The sequence below is a fragment of the Pristis pectinata genome, chromosome 28, assembly GCF_009764475.1.
Source record: "Pristis pectinata isolate sPriPec2 chromosome 28, sPriPec2.1.pri, whole genome shotgun sequence".
Taxonomy (NCBI): domain Eukaryota; kingdom Metazoa; phylum Chordata; class Chondrichthyes; order Rhinopristiformes; family Pristidae; genus Pristis; species Pristis pectinata.
Window position 1 is genome coordinate 11,091,262 of NC_067432.1, and position 19,629 is coordinate 11,110,890.

Consider the following 19,629-nt stretch of genomic DNA (forward strand, 5'->3'; position numbering starts at 1 on the left):
CTTTTTCTTCATTTCAAATATCATCCCAACTAACCTGCAACTGAAATTATTGCCCAAGAGTGATTTAGGAACTGGAGGAAATGTTCATTAATATCTTTAATGTATTCGTGAAGGTTGTGGATGTAAATTACAGGTTTACTGGGATAGAATGAGTCTTTGCATTCAGCAGCTCCCTGCTGAATGGAAAGTAGGGCTTTAATTAATATTAACGAATTTTGATGAACAATAATTCATTCATACTACAACCCAAAATCAGTCTAAATGCAGCAGCTCTGAGGTGAATTAGCTCATTATACTATTCAAACTGCACTGGGAACACATTGGACATTAAAAGATTAGAGTGGGGAACACGTCTGGCGTGGTGAGCGGTCAGACTTCTGCATGCATCTCATTTTAATCTATTTCTAATTTTTCTCTACAATTATCACGCTACCACATCAACTTTTTAAAAAAGGCAGTGGAGTTCAGTTTTAAGGTAATGAAATAATTTTTAAAAAACCGGCAAGAAAAAAGGATGCTTTTGAGGCAAAAAAGTTGAATTGCCGTATTTTCAATATTTTATGACACTTCTTGTAGCTGTCTATGATCATTAGGATGAAGAGTCTTGGTGCTGTGAAAATGAACACCTGATCAGCCCCTTCAATGGGAACACACAGAATTAGAATACATCTCATCATTTACCTAGCATGGTCCACTTTAGCTGGTACACTCACTTTTCTGACAAGCCTCTGATAATCAGAGTTCAAACATTTCACATTGCTGTTGTTGAAAAGACGACATTCTAGAACAAATGACTGGTCCTGTTGATTCCTTTAGTTGCACTATGCAAGGTTTACATCCTGCGGACTTTCCGTGGTCGGCAGCCGTTGTGGGGGATCGGAGTGTTGTCTGTAATTGAAACCACCTGGAGGCCACCCATACTTAATCCTTTTATGGCAGACTGCAATGGAAAAATAGCAACATTTTTTCTTACATCCATATCCACAAATGTATTCAAAAGGCATTGGACAACTTTTTAATCAGAAACTCTATGAACTTATCCTGTCAATATCTGTGTTTAGCTGGTCAAAAGTTCAAAATCTAGTATTCACTTGAGGTGGCAGTAAAGACACTAATTGGACATCAGTCTCCTTGAGCTAGGAAGTGAAAGAAACACCACCTGGATCCATCTACCCAGCGCTTTCCAGTGACTTCTGCTTGAAAATTCGTACAATTATCAGTTGAAGACATGATTAGTTTTGAACCTCACCATAAACGATCAGCATATTTTCACAATGTCAGGGCTTACTGGTGAATATTCACATGAGGGACTGAAGGTCGACTGCCAACAGCATAACTGTACCCCAGTGGAGAAACTACCTTCAGGAGCGGAACGAAAACCAGAGAGGGGCAAGTGTTTCAAAGGACGCAGTATGTAGAGTATCACCAGATACCAGACAATAGCAATTTAAAGAGAATAAACAATCAGACAAGAGTCATAACCAATAATCATGTTATCCCATTGTTCGGAAATCCCAATGGTACATCATCTGATTCACTGGAGCCCCATTTCATGTGCTTCCTTTAAACTCACTTGAGCCCCATTTCCAGTGCTTGCTTTAAACTCACCAGGGCCCCATTTCATATGCTCCTTTTAAACTCATCATGTTCCTTGGAAAGTTTATTATACTACTGTCTAATGTTAACAAAAAAGGTAAATTAAAAGTGTGTTGATGTATTAATAAGAGTAATATCTAAAAGTTTGGAATCTGCTAATCCAGTACTACCAAAGTCTCGAGGGCACCAGATTATCAGAGTTTCACTGTAATTGGACAAAGTAGAAATAGCCAGTAAAAAATGCAATAAACAACATGAGGAAGGATCATTGAGAAAATTCTCTACTTATTCAGAGACCTCAACAGTAAATTGTTTACAATCACATAAAAATCATTTATGGAGGTCAGGAGAACACCTGAGCCATTGAATAATAGCCAAGTTAGACGTCATGCTTCACAGATTCTTGATAAGGGACCTAGATTGGTGAGCCATTAACATCTCATCCAATACATGTACGTTTGTTCTCAAGTGGCACATTTGTGTTTCTTTCTCCTTTTTCCTGCCATTATTGGGCCTGAAGCTTCACATTCTTTCAGAAAAATAAGAGGCTAATAGTTGCAAAGTTTTAGCATTGTCAAGAGAGATTCAATAGCTACAAAACAAGCAAGAGGAACATGGAGAATGAAACCTCACATCATGTGTATAATATACATGCCCACATGGCTACCCATCCTTTCCTTTTAGTCCCTTATAAAATGCAGGGAACAAACTCTTTCTAGAAAAAAAACAGCCTAAGGTTGCCTTTTTATCAATGCTACAAGTATACTTCCGAATAGGACACCTCTTCAATTTTATCTTCTTTCATATGGCTTCACTGCACTCAATGATGTTGATACATAGCTAAACCCACAGGGAATTAGAGAAACACTTGCAGAAAAGGATTATAAAGGGAAATGGGATCAGACTACAAAAGCATAAATACAGGCAATGGGCTAAATAAATACCCTCTCCATACACCAATATTTCTATAACTCTACAAATGTATATAGTGCTAACTCTCTCAAATTAACCATTCAAACAAGTCTGAAAAAACTAAACACTTACAGATTAAAGCCAAGAGGAGGAAAATATCAGCAATGGAGACTAACAGCAGTGAGATCATAGAGCAAATAGGCTAATCCCATCAGTATATGCAGCATCAGGTCTGCTTTACCAAATAAATGTTTCCGTAAGTTAATTTGCTAAGAATTAATCTCTGAGCAGTCTGGGGTATAATGATGAATAATGTTTATGTGCAGTGTTCTGAGAAGCCATCTCTGGGGTGTAAAGGCTTATTTTTTTTCCCAAAGCACTGGGGACAGAGGGAATCAGTTTGGTGAGGTAAATGCATTTTCTGTTTCATGCTTTCTTAACCACCCATGGCATGTTAATATGTTTCAGAATACATGGTTAATATTGGTTAACTGCAAGAGTGATTCCACACCCTCCCTGTCCAATTAATATATTTTAGTTTTATTATTTCTAGTGAAATGGTATTCCAATTGTAATATAGTGACCAGGGAAAGTGAACTTCAAAGGCACAAAACTAATACTTGGCTTAGGTAAAGCTCTTATTGCAGATTTGCCTGTTGTGTGGAGATCCATCTTTTGTTCTTCCCCCAATACCATCCCTTTCTACCCAGATCCCACATCACTGTCGTCATTTAATGATTCCAGGAAAAAAAACTAATTCAAGTCACATTAAACGTAACTCTATTGATGGGAATATTTTGCCCAAAAGCTGACAACTTCTCAATGTGGTGGAGCAGTAGTTAAACTACCGGACTAGAATTCAGAGATCTGAACTAAAAATAATGCTGTATGAAAATAAAAACACAACTGGTTCATCAATGACTTTCAGTGTAGGAAATCTGCTGACCTCACTTGTATCTAATTCTCATCTTACCCCAGTATGGGTGGCCCTCAATTTTGTTCTAGCCAACTAGAGCATTTAGTTGTACCCCCCCCCCCCCCCACTGTCTTACAATATGACTAACCATATTATGGAAAGTCCAATAATAGTAACTTGTGCCACGGTAGTGTTTTCAAACAAAATTTGACACAAAACCATTTAAAGAGCTACTAGGGATAGGGGTTTTAAGAAACAGCTTAAAGAAAGTTGAAAGGCAGTAGAAATTCCAGCATCTAGGTTCTGGACGTTGAAGGCATGATGACAATGAAAACCAGGGGTGTGAAGGAGGGCAGAATTGTGGAGTGTCAGGGGAACTCAAATGTAAAAAAAAATCACTTGACACCCAGGTCCATTCCAATTGTTGAAGGTTTATTGTTTTACACCGGTGGGAGAAAACTACTGAATGTCTCAGGCAACTGCTCTGCTGAACAAAGAAAATCATGCAATTTTTATAGCTTTTTCTCCAGCCTATCCTGATTGGCTACAAACCTATCACAATATTAATTGATTACATACACATCCAACCAAGTTAACAACCGGGCATGATGTGGCGACTTCATCAGATTATGGACAGCTCTGAGCTGTCCAATGATGTTTACCACACTCTTTATCTACTGTCCCTGGGCCTATATAAGAGTCCCAGAGTTCAAGATTCCTCTGAGCTGATAAGAGGGGCAGTCTGCATTGGAGTACGCACAGGAAGGGTGAAAAATCAGACAGAACTCCATAATCTAATGTCTTCTGTATTTGAATACTCAAGTTCAGTCCTGATGCTGCCCCACTCCCTGGTGAGCACAGTGGCAAGCTCAACATTATGGTTGCTAATTATAAAAGCTTGCACATGGAGAAAAAACACTCAGACAAGGTAATAAAGGACTCAATTTGTTATGAAATCGATACCTTCAGTAGAGTGGGGGAGGGAGCAAGGCTGTGATGAGATTTAAAATATATACCTGGAAATTTCGAATGTAATGCATAATTTACTTTTTCAGGATTAAGGCAAGTTTCTGCTCCATCTTAGTATGAAGTAAATTGTTTCAAAGTTCTTAAGACTCAATAGTTTTCAAAGGATAGGCTTCTAAACAACCTAGTGTTGTCCAGCTGGTAAGGACCTGTGGAATCATTTATCTGAATTAGTTTGTGTGATAGTACATCTTAAAATAAACACTTAAGGAGATATTAATACAATAAATACTCGAGATATTATTCAAATTACACACAACTGGTGGCTGAGAAAATACATGTGGAGATCTCAAAAATGTGTTTGATAAATGTTTTCTTTCACGTTGGGACTGCTTCATGAGACACAAAGGCAACAATAATCAGGTGATACAAAAAGAATAACAGAAACCACTTCAGCAATCTGAACACTATAACTCACCATCCTGCCAGGTCCCAAACCTTTCACCATCACACGAACAAAGGTTATTCCCCGGTCAGTTGCCTTCTGTCCACAAAACAAAAATTGCAAAACTTTATTTATGATTTTATTTCTTCTAGAAGTAATGCTAAGGTTAAATAAACTAATTCTCTTTTGCCTTCTGCACTTCCTCATCATTGGTGCTATCTTTTTTAAAGTTTGCTGATATTATCAATTGTTATTGAAATGCTTTCCCCCGATTTTCCTTCTTATAATAACCATTATTACTGTCTCTCAGCCTAGCTACTGATGAAAGATCCCATGGTACTGTTAAGAGGAGGTGCATTTGTATAGTATTTATTTGTCTGAAAGTAGACTGCCCCATTGTTTCTGGCATTAACTAATTAAATTGATGGAAAACTTCCAGTGTAATAATCATCTCTGATAGGAAGCTTTGCATTATCAGAAAAATTTACACCACTGGAGGCTGCCATTCACCCCATCGTTTCCAGGCCTGGAGGGAACTAGGAAGCAACTTTCTTCACATCTGAAAGGTCTACTTCTTCACACCTAAAAGGTCAACAAACACGAAACTGTTCAGCCAGGAAAACCTAAACCTTCTGAAAGAAGGTCTGTGAGATCTGTAGCAGGATACAAAGTTTTATGATTCAGAAACAGTGCTTCATTACGTTTGGCAGAAAAGGAGGAAGTTTCAACAGAAGACTGTCAGCCCCAAGAGAAACATGGTAACAGGAGTCATGGACACTTTGTCCCAGTGCAACCCGTTTCTGTTGCTGAAGCTTACACCTTGAACATGTACGCCTCAAAAACATGCCACTGAAATTTGTCTTCATTACTACATAACAGACCTGAGATGCACCAATTACACAGCAAAGAAACATAAAGCATACTTAATTTTAATTAATGCAACTTGTCAGTGTATACTTTCCCATATAAAATTACTTGCCTAATTTTCCTCGTGAGCCTGGAAAAAGCTACTCCTTGCAACTTCCCATTTTAAATCTTGTTTGTTTTCTCTCAGTCTCTCAGTGGTGGAAGGGGCTGCGCCAGACCGATGAATGCTCAGACAACATTCAAGGTAATGATTGGTGCTATTGGTTAATTATCTGATGTCACAGTACTTTATGAAAAAGAATCTTAAAACACAAATCTTAAATATCTCCCCCCAAATTTATATAAGAGGAACTGATCAATAACATTTCAAAATTTGGCATGTTTGCAAATAAAGTTTATATACCCTTGATCTAGAGTAACACGTTTGACTCTTGACTGGTCACTAAAATGGGATACCAAGTCACTCTGTTCAGAGGCAATAAGGGTGGGCAAGAAATTCTTGATTTGGGAGCAAAGGTCAGATTCCATGAATAATTGACAGAAAATAGTTATAGATAAGCAACAGAATGGTGGATCTGCAGAGGTATTGCTCATGGCATTTCTGGTGACACACTAACATCATAAGAGTGTTTGCTACATAATGCACAATGAATAATTCAAATAATAAAATGAGGATATGTCCTTTTACAGCCACAAAGTCCAACCATAAAATATCTAGGTTAATCAGCATTAGATGAGTGAATAAAGTGAAATTAAAACTGAAATGCTGTTTAGATCCAGTTTGAAAATCTTTCTTCATAAATGATTACTTTTGACCAAGATGAAACAATTTCTGTTAATGGCATGGTTTTGATGAATAATCCAAATAACAAGTCCTAAACAATAGCAAACCATTGTTGGAACAAACTTTGATTATTAAATCAGATACAAACACAAGACAGGAAAGGTAGAAAAAACACTTAAAACAAAATATTGAAATTACCAGTGATCATTCCAAGCTCACATATCAAATCAGAGGATGTAATATTACTGAGCAACTCAAACATCAGATCAAAGTACAAGTTTCACGATAAAGCACAGCTTTGGTTCATTGTGGTGCTGGGGATAATTGTGAAGACAGTTCAAGAAAGGGCATTAATCATGACATTAATTTTTTGAGTTGGCAAATGAGACTCAGTGGAGCTTCTTGCAATGCAGTGCTAATGAAAGGTCATTGATCTGAAATGTTAACTTCACTTCTATCTCCGCAGATGTGGCCTGATCTGCTGAGTGTCCTCAGTGTTTTCTGTTCTCATTTGAGATTGAACAGAATACGTTTTACTGGGGCGGTTCTCAGATATCTTCAAGAAGGTTTAAGAAATACAAAAGGGCATGGACAGAAGATAAGCAATACAGTTTTTATTTAAGGTACTTTTAGAAACAGAAAAACTACAGCACAATTCAGGCCCTTTGGCCCACAAAGCTGTGCCGAACATGTCCCTACTCTAGAAATTACTAGGCTTACCCATCTCCCTCTTTCACATAAGTTCATAAGCATCCAATCTCTACAGCTGGGGCCTTTGTGACAACCCAGACCATCAATGTAGCCAGTCACAAACCAGAGAACCAAATTTTAAAGAATCCAAGTCCTTTTTAAGTGCGATGAGGGTTTCTGTCTTGACCACTCTGGCAGCCAACAAGTTCCAGACCCCTATTATCTCTAGGTGAAGAAGAATTTCCCCATCACCCATCTATTCCTTCACCAATTATAATGAATCTATGGACTCTGATTTTTGACTCCGCTGCTAAGGGAAATAGATCCTTCCTATTTACTCTTTCAGCTCCTTCAACTTTACACACCTCAATTGTCTCCCTTCAGTTTCCCCTGTTCCGCCTTAACCAATCTCGCTGGCTGCCAGAGTAGTTAAGGCGGAAACCCTCATCACACTTAACAAAGACTTGGATACGTACTTGAGCGTTGAGCTGTAGGTCTCTGAACCTAGTGCTGGAAGGTGACATTAGCTTGGGTCAGCCCCTTTCCAACTAGTACAGACACAGTGGGCTAAATGTCACCTCGTTTCTCTTTAGTTATGCAATTGTTAGTAGTGCAATTTTTCCTCATAGCTCTAACTTTTCATTCCTGGCAACCTGCAATTACTTCTGGTCTGCAAATGTGGCAACTAGAATTGCCTGTCGTATTAAAGCTGTGGCCCAAGTAATGTTGTATCAGTTCAAGCATAACCTACCTGCTCTTACATTATATGCTTTGGCTAATAAAGGAAAACAACTCATGTGTCTTTCTAACCACCTCATTAAACTGCCCTGCTACTGAGGAGGATCATATTGTTAATGACCGTCCAGTAAGTTCAGACTACAAGAATAATGTATGGCTGGCAAAGAGGCAATTGCACGGCTTGGCTATAACAAATCTTCTGATTGACCGATTGAACCAACCTTGAGTCACATCATTATAAAATTAAATATTCAAAAAGAATGGATCTTCTACTGAACATCAAGGCTGAGTGCTTACTGAAATGAACATTATCCTACCAAGATGTTCATTACAGATCTGAAATTTGTAAAAACACATATGGCTCATTGTGAATCAATATTTCTGCTTTGTGATTAGTATGTGTGCTTTTCTTCACTGTTAGTGCATGGTGATAGCACCACCTACTGAAGCTATTCTTTAATGCGCAATATTGCAATTATGTCATTTTCAAAATGCATGAACAATGCACAACAACATTTCTTTGTATGTCTGCGTCTCTATTTATAAAAGCAAGCAGAGGCACAACCAGGATCCGTTTTCTAACTTCTGCAAGACAGTGCCACTTCATAAGTATTGCAGAATCATGACCAGTGGAATTGGTCATTTACTAATGGAATAGACTACAGTACAGTCAATGCTAGAAAGCAAGCCCAGATGTAGTGATTTTATAAACTCAGTATAACTGGAAACAGCAATGTTAATTTGATGCAATATTATGTTTGGTGTCATTTTTGCAACAGATATTAAATGTCTTCTTAGAAAACGTGCTATTGAGGATCAGCAGCCTATTTTGCAAACAGATAGTCTCTCAGGAATACAACAAAATTAAATAACTGAGGGTACAGAAGCAAGTTTTTTTTTCAGTTGATCAACCTGGTAAATGAAGCTTAATTGTTATTTTGAAGCATTCACCATAAATTTACCAAAAAATATGATGACTACAGGTAGGAACAGCATCCATTTCTAAATGAAGTTCTAATTAAATTGCAGACCCATCTCATGTTTCCATCTGAACAACTTAATTGCTTCAAGAGATGTTTAGAATTGTAATTCAAGTTGCAGTGCATTTGGATGGTTACAATGAATGTGAAAATATCACCTTACAGCTGAGTTTAATTCCTTCCCATCTGTCAACTTTTTACTATGGACTTCTGGTCCTTTGCAACTAGGTTCAGATTTCCTTGCTGTTTTGCTCATCAACACAGTTAAATTCTGTAGGGTTAGTTTATCAGAATAATTATTCATAGTAGCATCACAACTTTGTGAGGAGCATATTCCAGCCATCAGTGCAAATTTAGCCATCTTAGATTTTAAGAGACTATTGTACAGGACAAATATACATCCCGTCTTGAAGTACATCAGTCAAGACCGACAAGAGTGCAGAATCTGAGAGAAATGGAAATGAGTGAAAGGAAATCTAATAAATGGGCACAACACAGAACTTGTAGATACAGAATGGAGTGATATGGCACCTGAACTGTTGTTTGGTGGCTGATAGGTGAGAGTCCCATTAGCTGGGTTCAAGAGGGTTTTTCCCTTTTGCAGTTTTTGGACAGTCTCTCCAAAGGACAGATCTGCATACTATGTCTAGGACCTAGGACTAAGTGTGGAAAGTGAGAGTTTACTTCAAGACTCTGCCAAGATAACAACTTCAGTGTCATGTGTGTTTAGAGGCCCTGGACTGTTTGTCAATTATTTTGATATTTACAGATCATTCAGGCTAAGCCTTTAAAGTACGTCATGCTTTAAAGTACCTCATGCACATGAGATGGAGTAGAGAATAAATAAACTGGCTGGCTAAGTAATCTACAGGTCCTCCCCAGGTTATGAATGGCCAACTTATGTATAGCCCATACATATGAATGAGTGTTTGAGAGGCCAATATGACAGATTTGCTGGCTGCTACAGGGCTGCAGGCACCTTCTGTCGAGTGGGGACTAGGGTCTGTGGCAATATCATTTTATCTTACAGTGAAATCTGAATGATTGAGTTAAATGCACTGCTTCGACTCTATATTGCCCTTTGTTGGCCTATGCCTTAATTTAAATACATTGCTGGGACACTATATTTCTGACTTACAAACTGTTTGGCATACGAACAATTCTCAGGAACGGGATGTTGTCATAACCTGGAGAGGACCTATATTTCCATTTTGTAATTTCTAAGTAAACAATAAAACACACCTTTTAGATGCAAAAGTACAAATGGAAGCTTGTTGCAATCACACCTTTCAGAGGATTACATCTCAAGGTATTTCAACATGGCCCACAACTAATGCAAAGTTGGCCTTTTGGCTACATGTGCTCCTATGGATGCCAAAAACGATTCATTTTGTCCAAGGGGTCAAAATCCAGATCTGGTAAAAAGCTTGCAAATCTTCTGTGCCATAAAAGTAACTGCCACCATCTATAGACTAGCATCCTTGGTTGGAGTCAGCTTGGGACAGATCATATCAAACACAGGCTGACCTGGTTGTATACATTCCTACGGAATACATTCCTCAACTGAGGGTTTGAAGAATTTCCAGGAAATTGCTCATCCCCAAGTTAAGGGTTCTGAAAAAGACTTCATCTCCTTGTTATTGTAGGAGATGAAAAAAAAATCAAATTATCTAAAAAAACACACAATAACACAGATTGACTAGAGGAAAATAATGTAGCCTTCTTGAAGTGCAACAAAAGTTTAAAACAGATCAAGAAATGCTGCACGTCCCAAATTGAATAGTACACCTCCAATAGAATTCATCATTTATGCCAATGACACAGTTTGAAGTGCACCTAATCTTAACTTACTCAAGGAATGAACATTAGTTCTTTGGGACAAACCACAAAGAAACTTATACTTCCATTGCAACTATTTTTATTCAAGTCTGTAATGCCATCATCAGCTATATGTCCTCGAAATTATGCCTAGTCTTATGCTAACATCAGGTCCAGCAAATAGGGCCCAGAAAACAGATTTGATATATCTTGCTTTGAGAAAAAAAGATAAATTGTGCGAGGATCAGATCTTCTGCTTCTTAAACACAAAAATGAAAAATTCTCAGCAATGTTTCTAATTGATAGTTTATTATTTCCCTGTAGACAAAACAATGATGCAAATGTATAATGCATGGATATGTTGGCTGATACCACTAATTATTGTTGAGATCCAACCTGCCATCAATCAGAAAACTGAACGAGGACTATTGTCTGCCAGTCTGAAGAGAATATCTTGTAGAATATTTACAGATTCTCGCTAGGGAAAGGGCAAATGTTATTGATGAATTTGTGTTTGCTTCATGGCAAGGGACATTAATTCTTAGAAATGGAGCCAGTATCAACATTGAGTGCTCCCCAGTGAGGCAGAGAATGTGTTCAATGCAGAGTGAAGTTCCCTCTACAATGTTCAATCAAGTATTCCCAGGACACATCAATTCTATCTCTCCTACAATATCAATGAACCAGTGCCAAAAAAAAAGTCACATAGCAATCTGTACTACAATAACATGGCATTTTCATTTCTCACACCAACCATCTCTGTAGGCTCTCTAAAGTTGCAATCAGAATGCTTGGTCCTGTGAGACCATGTTTACTATTAATTAAACTAACACTGCCCAAACTTACTTCATGTCAAACCCATACAGCCAGCAGAATGCAAATATGTTATATCTGTTTAGATTGATTGAAGTCTTCAGCAGAAAGGACCACTGTGTAATCAAGTCCCTAAAGGAAGTTTGGTGAACCGTGGACTTAAAGATTAGTGGATCTTATAGAAGGTGTCAAAAGGTTGCACAGTTTCTCGGATGCAGCAAAGATAGGCTGAGCTCATTCATTATAAAGATTCAAGTTAAATATCTACATTAAGGAGAAAAAGTGCTGCTTTACCGCTGCTGCTGAAATGCCGGCCGTCTGAGCAGCAATTGGGGTTCCTTTCTTTGTATTCTTAAACCCTTCAGTACCACATGAAGTCCGCACCATACTTTGTCCATCGTGGGTAGTAACCTGAATGTGTGTGCTTTGAAAAATACAATAGTGAGTGAGGGATGGAAACAGATAGAAAATAATCAATAGAAATTTATTTTAATTGAGACAAAGAATGTTAATTGCCGATGCACAATCCCATGTCTACTATAGCAGAGTTCACAAAGACTAAAAGATCGCTCCTTCCTATCTGGGCTGCAAGAGACCCTGACTTCAGACTGTATTGTGGTGCTTTTTCTATTTCCTGCAAAATTCACACTAGGACCTCCTGGATAAGATCTCTAACTGGTATCAAACTAGGGATAGTTTAGTGGTTCGTGCCTGAGATAATGCAACAATCACTTCAGCCAGCAGAAGAAACTGCCAACCGGAACCAAGGTATCAGAGGCAGATGGACTATGGCAGTCAATGTAATGAAGGTAGGGGGAGAGGGAGAGTGAAAGAACAAGAACACAGGGTGAAGCTGGGATTAAAGAGAAGGTACAATGTTGATAGACATTACATTCTGTATTGACTGCCTTGAATTATTATTATTATTGATTACATTTGGTTGTTCACGCTAGTGTGTGCAGTATTGATTTTGTACTGCCATTTCTTCTCCTCGCACCAGTCTGCTCCCATCAAACTTTGCTCCTAAGAGCATGGGCTTTGCCAATGACCCTGAATGAGTCTTAACAAAGTGGATTTTTTTCCCCCACATGGGCAACAAGTGTTTTGAAGTTTTGATTGTGACAATTCTGTCCCCAGCTAATACTCAGGTACACATTTAAAAGTAAGAATCAAGGCAGAGCAACAGGAATCCCAGTTAATGTTTTCTCTCTCCTAACCCAGAGCAGCAAAGGTAATAATAATGTTGCAACCAGTATGTGGCTTGGCTTCGAAAATCTTGCTTTATTTATAGATTATCATGACTTACTTATTATATGTTGCCTTGACATGCACTATATGTAGATCTTCATAGTTTTTGCCTTCCCAGTGCAAAGAGCTCTCCTGTCCTGGCATTGGAGGTAGGATACTATAAATAACACAGAAATAATATTAATTTCACTACGCAAATAATTAATACACAAGCAAAACACTACCTCAAATGTTATCTCCCCCTCCCTCCCCCCCCCAAATCACCTGTAATAAACAAAAGCCATTTAGTTCATTATATTCCTGCCCAATATTATTAATTATTCATTATTATTGCACAATTGACACTGTACTGAACTTCTGCATTCACGATTCGCTATTGATAAGTAATTACAAGCTCAGAGTGATCAATAATGAGGATCATTACTTTGAGAGGACAAGTGGAAAGAATTCATTTCACAAAGTCTTTCGGAGGAGATTTTAAACCAACCCCATCTACCTATCCAGGCAGATGTAAAAGGCTAATCTATCTCCTCACAGTTGGACTCTACAAGATGTTGTGGAAAAATCAAAGGAAGGCTAAATGGTCACTTTCAAACAAGGATCAGTAGATGGTGAACTTGGATAATTTTTCTGCTCTCTAGTCATACTTAAGTCTGTGGTGTCAGCTACAATGCATGCCAGATAGATCACAGAACACTAAAATAATAGGATATTTGGTGAAGTTCTGTGCTATTATCAGACAGAAAAATTTGATATCTTTTGCCCAGTTCAAAGCCAGATTTAGCAATTTAAAAAAACCTCTAAACTATGCGAACGACTTCAGCTACCATCGCACAAAATGGGGCTGGCTCCACGTGAAAGGCCAGATCATTTTGCAAATGGCCTTTATCAAGATCCTGTTCCAAAGCAGAAGAACTATTGTTCATTTTTTAAATGTTAGAATTTCTTGATGGCTAAGGAAATTGTACTATCTGGATCAAAATCAAGCAATTGGTTACCCTAATGCAGCTGGTAAAGAGACTGAATACCTGAAATCTGCTGACTGCCTGGATTGTGTTAGCTCTGTAGAAGCTCCCTCCTTTTCTGCTGCTTCCTGTTGCTTCTGTAAACTTGTTTGTATTAATCGGCACTGGGCCGCCAATGAATTAACATGAGAACTAGGAGAAGAAAACATGAACAAATTAGCACTGACATAACTAGAACTCCACACTGGAGAGATATAGAAAATGAACTGAATTTACATTAATATTTGTAACTCATGTCAGTGAACCATGAGCATGTCTGCAGACCACCTTAACACACTCATGGATTCCTGATTTTACTGGTTCCACTCTGATTAAGTATGTGAAGACCATCTGCTATAAAGCAGAACTGAAAATTGCAGTATTTTCAGAGATTTCCTTTTCGAATAAGGCATTTTATATAATGTATCTCATAAACAGATTTAGGCAGGTGATAAAAATCTCATGGTTCAATTACAAGAGGTCTCCATGCCCTGGCAAACATTCTTCCTCAGCTGCTAATTAAAAATGGATTAGTTGGCCATTCAACAACATCTTGTTTGTAAGTAATAGATTGATATGAAGCCAGGAAGGAAAGTCTGGACAAGGAGATGCAGAGCTTTGTACAATCAGTTTTGAGATTTTTCAACTTATGGCTTTAGGTGTTTCTACAAACAATGGAGGAAAAGACTGGGGGATGCAAAGATGACTTCAGTCACAATAACAGCAAGTTTTGTAGGTGTTTGGAGCAGACTGTAGACTAAATCTCAGGTGTGGACTTGGAAGCATTTATGGTCAGAAATGCTGTTTCACAGAGCAAAGGACAACATAGACCAGAAAGATCAGAATCCTTGAAGAATGTAGGACAACATGTTTTTCTTTTACGAACGAAACAAAATTTATCGCAAGTAGTAAGAAAGAACAGTGTACCTTTCATAACTCAGGATATCTCAAACCAATTAACATTTTTAAGTATTATTCATTGATGATATATAGAGGAGATGACAAACAATTTGTTCACAGCAAGCTCCTGCAAACAGCAGTGATATAGAGACCAGGCAATCTAAAAGCAATAACCTCCAGATGTCGAAAATCTAAAATAACAGAATGCTGGAAATACTCAGGTCAGGTAACATCAATGGTGAAAGAAATAAAAAAAAACAGAAACTGCTGAAACACTCAACAAATCAGACTGCATCTACAGAAAGAAAAAGAATTAATGATTCAGGTTGAAGACTCTTCATCAGAACTGGGAAAAAGAGAAAAACAAGTTAGATACAAGCTGCAAAGAAGTCAGGGGAAGGGATGATTAGGACAAATGGAATACGTTGCAACATCAGTGCACTCTGTACTAACCCAATGTAACTGCACTGTGTAATGAATTGATCTGTACGATCGGTATGCAAGACAAGTTTTTCACTGTACCTCAGTACAAGTGACAATAATACACCAATACCAAATAGGTTAAGGGGGACAGTGATAGGGTGATAATGTAAAGAAAGACTGGAGGACATCTACAACTTATCCCCAAGGCATTCCAGGTCTCAGTCTATCACAAATATTCCCTCTGTCCTATCCAACGCTCCCTCTACCTTCTCTGCAACCTAAATCTAACTTGTCTTTCTTTGTTTTCCAGTTCTGACGGAGGAACTTCAACCTGAAACGTTAACTGTTTCTCTTTTTACAGATGTTGCCTGACCTGCTGAATGTTTCCAGCATTTTCTGCTTTTATTCAGATTTCCAGCGTCTGCTTTTATTCAGATTTCCATTGTGTTCAGTTCTGGTCACCTCATCATAGGAAGGATGTGGAAGCCTTAGAGAGGGTGCAGGGGAGATTTACCAGAATGCTGCCTGGATTGGAGAGCATGTCTTATGAGGATAGGTTGGAGAGGAGGAGGATGAGAGATGACTTGATAGAGGTGTACATGATGATAAGAGGCATAGATCGAGTGGACAGTCAGAGACTTTTTCCCAGGGCGACAATGGCTAACACGAGGGGACATAATTTTAAGGTGATTGGAGGAAGATATAAGGGGGATGTCAGTGGTAAGTTGTTTTACACAGAGAGTGGTGGGTGTGTGGAACGCACTGCCGGCAGAGGTTGTAGGGGCAGATGCATTAGGGACATTTAAGAGACTCTTAGAATAGACACATGAACGATAGGCAAATGGGGGGCTATGTGGGACGGAAGAGTTAGATGGATCTTCCAGCAGGATAAAATGTCGGCACAACATTGTGGGCCAAAGGGCCTGTACTGTGCTGTAATGTTCTATGAGTTTTTTTTAAATTTCATTTACTGATAAAATTTACCACCAGCTCCAACAAGATTCCACCACCAGACACATCTTCCCCTCCCCTTTCAGCTTTTCAAAAGGACTGTTCCTTCCATGACCACCTGGTGTGTTTTACTGTCCCCAACAGCACTTTCCCATGTAATGCAGGAGATGCAATACCTGTTCTTTCACCTCTTCCCTTCCCACCATCCAGTGGCCCAAACAGTCCTTCCAGGTAAAGCAGTCATTCACTTGCACTTCTTCCAATTTAATGTACAGCTTTTAGCATGCACAATGTGGTCTACTGTACGTTGGAGAAATCAAACAGAGATCAGATGACCACTTTGTGGAGCACCCATGCACAGTTGACCTCGAGCTTCTCTTCCCACTGAGTATTTCCAGCATTTTCTGCTTTTATCATAGAGTAACTAGTTTTCTTTTTGATTTTCACATTAATTCTCCATCCCACTCCAATCTCTCCATGGGTTCCTGTAATGCAATAGCAAGGCCCAACACAAGCTTAAAGAATAGCACTTCATTTTCCACACGAGCACATTGCAGCCTTCTGGACTCGATTTGGAACTCTCTAATTTCAGGGAATTTGCTTTTTCTGTTAGTACCAGAACTGGTCATTTCTTCTGCAAGTCATAGAGTTGTACTGCACAGAAATGGGTCCTTCAGCCCAACTCATCATGCTTATCTTTTTTCCCCTCTACATTAATTCCTTTTGCCCACATGAGATCTGCATCCTTCGATGCCTTGCTTATTTAACTGCCTATCTAAATGTTCCATAAACATAATGATTGTATCCACCACCACCTCTGGTAGCAGATATCAATCACTCTCTCTGTAAAAACTTTGCACTCAAACCTTTAAAACTCCTTCCTCTCATTTTAAACCTATGCCCTCTTGTTTTTGATACCCTCGCCATGGGAAAAAGATTCCGATTATTTACCCTACCAATGCCCATTATAATTTTATATACTTCAATCAGGTCACCCATCAGACTCCTTCAGTCCAGGGAAAACAAACTCAGCCTATCCAATCTCTCCCCATAACTAATGTCCTCCAATCCAGACAACAGCCTGTTGAACCTCCTCTGTACTCTCCCCGATGCAATCATATCCTTCCTAGATTGTGGTGACCAGAACTGCACACAATATTCTAAGTGCAGTCGAAACAGAAGTTTTAGTAAAGTTACAACATGATGTTAAACATGACATATACCTTCATCGTCACTCTCTCTTCCTGTGTTGAAACTTTCAGAGAACTTGGGATGTGAATCTCTTGGTCCCTCTGATCAACATTCCTTAGTGCTCTACCATTTACTGTGTACATGTCCTACCCCTACAAGACTTCCTAAAACGCATTAGTTTGCACAAGTCAGGATTAAATTCCACCTGCCAACACTCTGCCCGTCTTTGATATGGGCTCTGTTTTTCTCTCTCCATCAGCACTGTCTGATCTGCTGGGCACAAACCAAAGCTCTGCTATTGCAATTCATTCTGCTTCTTTGTATGTATTATAACCCTTTGGCTTCCCCCATTAACCATTTTGTCTGGAGAACTCTTATAACCTATCCCCATGTTAACCCTGGCCTCATCCTATCACGGATATTTCCTTTATCCTATCCTCTCCCCTGCTTCTCCATAATTTAAAGGACATCAACCTCAAAACATCCTGATGCAGGGTTTTGACCTGAAATATCGAAAATTCCTTTCCCCTCTTCCATAGATGCTGCTCGACCAGATTGTTTGTTGCTCCAGATTCCAGCATCTGCTTTGTCTTGTGTCTCAACCTCAAACATTAATTCTGCTTCTCCCTCCACAGATATTGCTTGAGCTATTGAGTATTTCCATCATGTTTTTAGTCATAACAAATAATCAGTCATCAAAAGGCCAAATGGTCTCAGCTGTTAAATTGGGAGGAAAGAAAGATCTACATTTCAACAGCACCTCCATTGTCTCAGGGCATGCAACGTCTGTAGGGCATCATAAAATAAAACTTTACAGTCAATAAATAACTTTGGAAGCAGCACACAAAGGTGCTGGACGAACTCAGCAGATCAGGCAGCATCTTTGGAAGGAAACACGCAGTCGACATTTCAGGTCAAGACCCTTTATCTGGGCTGGAAAGAAAGAGGGGGAGATAGCTAGTATAAAAAGGTGGGGGGGGGCAAAAGAGGGTTGGAGTAAGAACTGGCAGGTGGATGAGGTGGGGGGAGAGTGGGAATGATGTCAGAAGCTGGGAGATGATTAGCGGAAGTGACAAAGGGCTGGCCAGCTTCTGACATTGTTCCCTCTCTCCAACCTTACCTGGATCCACCCATCACCTGCCAGCTCTTGCTCCGCCCCTTCTCATCTTTTTATACTGGCTACCTCCCCTATTTCTTTCCGGTCCAGACGAAAGGTCTTGGCCCGAAGTGTTGACTGTCCACAGACAGACGCTGCCTGACCTGCTGACTTCCTCCAGCTCCTTTGTGCGTTGCTCGATTCCCAGCATCTGCAGTGTCTTGTGTCTCCAAACAAGTTCTGAAGTATGGTCCCAGGAAGCCAAGATTCCCCATTCCAAAGACGTACGGGTTAGGAAGTTGTGGGCATGCTATGTCGGCGCCGAAAGCGCGGCGACACTTGCGGGCTGCCCCCAGAACACTCTACGCAAAAGATGCATTTCACTGTGTTTCGATGTACATGTGACTAATAAAGAGATCTTAGTGCAACAAGCTCCCACAAACTCAGTGACATTGCTAGGTTAAGCCTTATGTTGATTTATGCTTGTATTGTACTGTGCTGGCGCAAAAAGCTAATTTTCATGGCACTTACACCCTGAGTATGTATCCCCATGATAATAAACTTTCAACTTGAATAAATGAGCAAATAAACAACAAACTTCACGCCACGTGAGTCAAGGATAATAAATCTGATTCTGACGACCAGACCATCCACTCCACTGGCCCAAGGCGCTGGGGGTTCATTCCAGTCCCTCTGCATCCGCCAAGAAGGCGCGGACTCACCGGCGACCCGCAGCAAGCAGCGGGCCAGCGCCCAGGCCCCCTCCGCGCCTACTCACCGGCCGCCGGTGACCCGCAACAAGCGGCGGGCCAGCGCCCAGGCCCCGCTCCGCGCCCGCTGCATCCTCAGCCCGGCCGCCCGCTCCTCAGCCTAGGCCCAGTGACCCCGAGGTGAGGGAGGGGGAGGCTGAAGGGTGCAGAAGGAGAACGTCGTTATAACTGTACATCATTTATTCTCAGGATTAACAGTCCTATTGGAAATAACACTAATTTTTAGAGTAATGTTGTATAAAGATCCTCTTTTCTGAGTTAGCAGAGTTTAAAGTATTTGCTATAAAATAATCCCCCCCTCCACCTCTGTTGGTCCCGCTCAACACAGACTGTTCCAATGTTCATTGATGGGGGTGGGAAAAATAACATTCTCAAGAATGTGGCAGGATTGTTGTGGTTTGGTGATGGTCAAACATTACTAAGCCGTTTGATTTTAGATGTGTAAATGCTGCAGTGTGAGATAGTGCTGGCAGCGCCGGGAGATGATCAGTGTTTGTGGATTGGTTTCCCCCCCCCCATCC

The 19,629-nt window shown here is 39.7% G+C and overlaps 1 protein-coding gene across 1 annotated transcript; it reads right to left on the reverse strand.

Moving 5' to 3' along the window:
• Positions 1–81: 81 nt before the first annotated feature.
• mrps11 (mitochondrial ribosomal protein S11) lies at positions 82–19,228 on the reverse strand. Its single transcript, XM_052040371.1, has 6 exons — positions 19,117–19,228; positions 13,802–13,930; positions 12,832–12,930; positions 11,820–11,949; positions 4,869–4,934; positions 82–940 (listed from the first exon to the last, which is right to left on the reverse strand). The coding sequence occupies exons 1-6, from the start codon at positions 19,179–19,181 to the stop codon at positions 833–835; spliced, it is 597 nt and encodes a 198-aa protein (XP_051896331.1). The 5' UTR covers positions 19,182–19,228; the 3' UTR covers positions 82–832.
• Positions 19,229–19,629: the final 401 nt, after the last annotated feature.

Bases quoted from the DNA above. Each gene is read 5' to 3' on its own strand.
- mrps11 (XM_052040371.1), bottom strand. From the start codon at position 19,181: ATGCAGCGGGCGCGGAGCGGGGCCTGGGCGCTGGCCCGCCGCTTGTTG. The intron at 13,931-19,116 runs GTGAGTAGGCGC...TTCTTCTCCTAG, and splicing joins TTGCGGGTCACCGGCGGCCG to TTCTCATGTTAATTCATTGG. The intron at 4,935-11,819 runs GTAAAGCAGCAC...TTTTGTGGACAG, and splicing joins CCGGCATTTCAGCAGCAGCG to AAGGCAACTGACCGGGGAAT.